This window comes from Papaver somniferum, chromosome 8 (assembly GCF_003573695.1).
Source record: "Papaver somniferum cultivar HN1 chromosome 8, ASM357369v1, whole genome shotgun sequence".
Classification (NCBI taxonomy): domain Eukaryota; kingdom Viridiplantae; phylum Streptophyta; class Magnoliopsida; order Ranunculales; family Papaveraceae; genus Papaver; species Papaver somniferum.
Genome location: NC_039365.1, coordinates 140,793,991 through 140,799,835, shown reverse-complemented (window position 1 = coordinate 140,799,835; position 5,845 = coordinate 140,793,991). Strand labels below are relative to the sequence as shown.

The 5,845-nt window shown below is 35.6% G+C and overlaps 1 protein-coding gene across 1 annotated transcript; it reads left to right on the top strand.

Annotated features, from left to right (window-relative positions):
* The first annotated feature begins 296 nt into the window (after window positions 1–296).
* LOC113306113 lies at window positions 297–755 on the top strand. Its single transcript, XM_026555090.1, has one exon. It carries the CDS (start codon window positions 297–299, stop codon window positions 753–755), a length of 459 nt encoding a protein of 152 aa, XP_026410875.1.
* The last annotated feature ends 5,090 nt before the right edge of the window (window positions 756–5,845 follow it).

Genomic DNA, 5,845 nt, shown 5'->3' with positions numbered 1-5,845 from the left:
GGAGTAATTCAACCAGTATTAATCACTGAACCATGTCTTACACAAAGACATCATATTTTCAAGTCTCATTGTATCATTCAAGAGAAGCTTTGCAACATGATCATTGACAGTTGAAGTACAGAAAACTATGTTTCTGCAAAGTTGGTTGAGAAACTTGGTTTACCTTTAATCTTCATCCAAAACCGTATTCAGTTGGTTGGATAAACATTTCTTCCACTCAGGAAATCACTCATCAATGTTTAGTGAAGTTCTCTTTCCCTGGATATGAAAATTATGCTTCGTGTGATGTTATTAACATGAATGCAGCAAGCTTACTATTGGGAAGACCATGGCAATATGACATTCGTGTTGTTCATAATTGCTATAAGAATACTTATACCTTTATTCATAAAGGTTTTACTAAATTTTTGTGGCCTTTGCAATCTTCTACTTCAATCAAAGAGCCAGCAGACAAAAACACAACTGCATTAGTTGCTACTATTGTTCATTCTTTAAAACAAACTCATTCTCTGAGTTCTCATGAAGTTGCTAAACCAATGGTGGAGATTTCAAAAAAGGTACAACCGTTACTTTCTTATTTTGCTGACCTATTTCCTGCTGAGTTACCAAATACTTTACCTCATCTGAGAGATTTACAGCATCAGATAGACTTTATACCTGGAACATCTATTCCTAATCAAACACATTATAGTTTAAGTCCTAAAGAGCATGATATATTACAAGGTCACGTTGATGGTTTTTACAAAAAGGTTTGATAATTAAGGCTAAGCAAAAGTCTTTGTGCTAGTCTAGCCTTTTTAGTAGACAAGAAAGATGGTGGACATCGTATGTGTATAGACGGTATAGCTTTATATAGAGTGACTATACCATATAGGTTTCCTATACCAAGAATTGATGACATGATTGATATGATTTCTGGAGCTAAAGTATTTACCAAGCTTAATTTGTATAATGGATATCATCAAATACGTGCACGTGAAGGTGATGAGTGGAAAACATCATTCAAGATGAAGGAAGGCTTATATGAATGGTTAGTAATGACTTTTGGTTTATCTAATGGTCATAACACTTTTATGCGACTCATGAACCAAGTTTTGCAACCTTTTCTTGTAAAGTTTGTCATTGTATATTTTGATGACATCTTAATCTTTAGCAACAATGAGGAAGAACATCTTACCCATCTATCTCAAGTTTTTAAGGCACTCCAAGATAATGTTTTGTATGTGAACTTAAAGAAGTGCACATTCTTTACAAATAGAGTCACTTTTTTGGGTTATGTCGTATCAGATACTGGTATTTCAGTGGATGATTCTAAGATTAAAGCAATTGTTGATTGTCCTGTTCCAACTTCTATACGTGAAGTACGCAGTTTTCATGGATTAGCCTCTTCCTATAGAAGATTTGTGAGGAATTTTAGTACCATTGCGGCTGGTTTAACAAATTGTTTGAAGCGTGATATTTTTGAATGGATTGAAGAAGAAGATAAGAGCTTTAATTTTCTCAAGAAGAAGTTATGTAGCGCTCCTGTTCTTGCCATGCCAAATTTTGATAAAACTTTTGAGATCCATTGTGATGTTTTTATTGTTGGCATAGGAGTTGTATTATCTCGGGAAGGTCATCCAGTTGCTTACTACAGTGAGAAGAATTTAGACACAAGAAAGAAATGGTCCACTTATGAGTTAGAATTAATTTCTCTTGTTCAATCTCTTAAGAACTGGCATCCTTATCTTATTCATAGTGAGTTTGTTGTCAATACTGATAATCAGGCTCTTAAGTTTTTGAAAACTTCAGCAAATGTCAATCACATGCATGATAGGTGGTTATTTACTATCAATCAATACACATTTTCTATTAAACATCAGAGTAGAAAACTTAATCAAGGTATTGATGCTTTGAGTAGAAGAGCTCATCTTCTTGTTACTCTCAAACATGAGAGTTTAGCTTTTTATTTCTTGAAAGATCTGTATAGTAAAGACAAATTCATCAGACTTGTTCTTGAATATCCATTTGGTACCAACAATATTGATATTGGAGGGACAAGGTACAAGCTCCCATACATCTTGTCTTTGAAATTGATTTAACTCTTCAAGCATTGCATATACCCAAAAGGGATCACTAAGAGCTTTATCAATATTTCGGTTCTACTTGCGATAGATAACAACCAAAATTGCAAATATTTTGAAGTTGTCCTCTCATCTTAGCTGTAGAATCCTTTCCTCCAATAATATTGTCAGTATCATGATTCCTTTGAACCCAGAGGTGCCGAGGAGGAGCACGTTCTTGTTCAATAGGAATAACCTGGTTAGGGATTTCTTCTCGTTAGTAGAAATGTCAGGATCAATAAATGTTGGAACAACTTCTACTGATTCTGGAATTTCCTTGACTTTCTCAATTGTCCCAGTTGGAGGTAATTCAACAGGAGAGCTATCATGACGAAAATTGCTCAAATCATCAATGATGACGTTTGCAGATTCCATCATTACCTGGGTTCTGAGATTAAAAACTCAAAACCCACGACTATCAGATGCATATCCAAGAAAGATATCTTCGGCTTTTAGAATCAAATTTCCCTTTATGTTCTCGATCTTTCGGAATGTAGCACTTACTTCCAAATACTCTGAGATAGTGTAGGTTGGGTTTCTTACCGTACCACAACTCATAAGGAGTACTTAGGGTTCTTGAGTGTAGGTAGGTACGGTTGATCAAATAGCATACAGTGAAAACAACTTCTCCCCAAAACTTCAACGGTAATTTTTTTGTTATGGAGCATTACCCTTGCCATATCCTGAATGTTCCTATTCTTCCTTTCTGCAACGCCATTTTCTTATGGAGTAATAGGTGGTGAGTATTGTTGAATAATCCCCAGTTTGTCACAAAATTCAAACACCTTAGTGTCTTTGAATTCAGTTCCATGGTCACTTCTAATTTTCTTTAGCTTGCGACCTTGTTCGTTCTGGATTCTACTAACAATAATCTTGAATGCATCAAGAGTTTCATTCTTATGAGCTAAAAATTCCACCTAAGTGAGTCTGGTGTAATCATCTACCATAAATAAAGCATACTTCTTCCCGGCAACAATAGGTTGTTGAATAGGGCCGAAGAGATCCATATGAATTAAATCAAGTGGAGCTTTAGTGAGAATACTCGAGATGATTTATGTAGAATTTTCATTTGTTTACCCTTTTGACAGGCACCACAGACACCCTCAATCTTGGCATTTATTTTGAGAACACCTCTAACAAGTTCTTTGTTGATGATCTTAGTTAGAAGGCGACAATTGATGTGACCAAAACGTTCATGCCAAAGATGAGTAGATTCCACCTTAGTCAAATTGCAACAATTGCTAAAATGGGTATCTAAAAGATAATAATTATCTTTACCACGAGTTCCCTGAAAATTACTTTTCCAGTTTTGTCTACAATATCACATCTATTCACATTGAATACAAATTTATGTCCTTTGTCACAAATTTGACTAACAGAAAGAAGATTAGCAGTCATGCCTTTAACGTAGACTACATCATGAATTTCACGAACCCCGAGTAGTTTGATTATACCCTTTTTGCTTATGTAACAAGAACTCCCATATCCGAATGTTACTGGTCCTCCTTCAAAGTCATTTGAGTTCACAAACTGAAAAAGTGGGGGTCTAATAACCTCATCCAATATTTCACTTAGCAATCTGTATGGACTAACTCCAATATACTTTCAAGAGAATCAACTAGACAGTCAGACTAAATCTTAAGAAAAAGTATATCATTGAGTTATATCTCAATTTATCGATTCAATCCGCAATAAAACAAAGAGGTATTTGCGAGCCTGATTGAATACAAGAGAAATAACTTGAACGGTACCAAAGACCAATGTTCAAGGATCAATCAATTTCAATCAACAACCAAAGGCTGGATTTACCAATTGATCGATTTAACGCACAACCTGTAACATTTCAATTGTATAAAAAAATATAATGCCGAAAAGAAATAACACAGACACCAGAAGTTTTGTTAACGAAGAAACCGCAAATGCAGAAAAACCATGGGACCTAGTCTAGATTTGAACACCACACTGTATTAAGCCACTACAGACACTAGCCTACTACAAGTTAACTTCAGTCTGGAATGTAGTTGGGCCCTAATCAATCTCACACTGATCAAGGTACAGTCGCGTTCCTTACGCCTCAAGAACCACGCCGGATTCTGCGCACTTGATTCCCTTAGCCGATCTCACCCACAACTAAGAGTTGCTGCGACCCAAAGTCGAAGACTTGTTAAACAAATTTGTATCACACAGAAAAGTCTATTGAATAGATAAATCTGTCTCCCACAGATAAACCTACGATTTTTGTTCTGTCTTTTGATAAATCAAGGTGAACAGGAACCAATTGATATACTAGACTTATATTACCGAAGAATAGCCTAGAAATATCAGTCACCTCACAATAATCTTAATCGATTAACGAAACAAGATATTGCGGAATCACAAACGATGAAACGAAGGTGTTTGTGACTATATTTCAATCTTGACTATCAGAGATATAAATCTCAAGCCAATCTTACGATTGTACTCAATCACGATAGAGGACAACAAGATCAGACCACGCAACTACAGATAAAATAGTTGGGTCTGGCTTCACAATCCCATTGAAGTCTTCAAGTCGTTAACCTACAGGGTTCCATGAAAAACTTAAGGTTAAAGGAGAATCGACTCTAGCTTATGCAACTAGTTTCCCAGTTGTTAGAGTTCTCCTTTATATAGTCTTCAAATCAGGGTTTTCAATCTAAGTTACCTTGGTAACAAAGCATTCAATATTCACCGTCAGATGAAAACCTGATTAGATTCAAGCTAATATCTTTCAACTGTTAGATCGAACTTAGCTTGTTATACACAAATGAAATGTAACTTCATTTAGGTTTGGGCAACCGTACCTAAACGTGTACACTTAGTCGGTTCAACAATATTTAACCAATGGTTAGCCATATGAGCACTTTCATATCAACCTTATTCATCCTCACCATAACTAGTTCAAATGACCCAAATGAAACTAGTTAGAGAGTTGTTCAATTGCTTGGATATCATAGAAGTATACAAGACACAATTAAAGCAAAATCGATTTTGATTCACTCGAATCAATTCATGAACATCCTAGCCATGGTTTGCAAAAGATATCATTCCTTATTATATAAGTGTTTTAGTTCATGAACAAACTGATTTTTGAAAGTAACCTACTTAAGTATGCAAACGGGTACGCATACCTAAGTAGCCGAACCGAGTTTGGTTACGCTGGTACGCGTACGGGTACGCATACCAATTCACATTCCAAACTCCAACAGAAATTCACGGAACCCAAACTTTCGCTAGTACGCGTACGGGTACGCATACTTAGATTCCGGACTTCCAACCACCAACCAGTACGCGTACGGGTACGCATACTTAGGTTTCTGATTTGGATTTATACACAAATGTGAATACACACTATGCTTATATCCAAACATGTTTACTTGATCTAAACTCTCATTTCAATCATTGAAACTTTCTTAGAGGATGGCAATAGTTGTTATCCACGAACTATTAGCATCAAAGCGATTTTCAAGTTATTGAAATAATCAATCATGACTTTCGTCAAGAGTAAAGATGAACTTGGTTAAAGCGAAAGCTTACCAACACATATTTCGAGAAATAGATAAGTGAGTTAAACTCAACTCAAAATAGCAAATGTGTATAATTGAAGTCTATATACTAACTCAAAATAGGAGATAGAATAGATACACCAGACTTGTATTCCCGAAGAAAAACCTAGTAATATCAATCACCTCACAATAATCTTAATTGTATGGAAGCGGAACAAG

What these genes read in the sequence shown, in the direction of transcription:
- LOC113306113 (XM_026555090.1), top strand. Translation starts at nt 297, where the DNA reads ATGAATGCAGCAAGCTTACTATTGGGAAGACCATGGCAATATGACATT.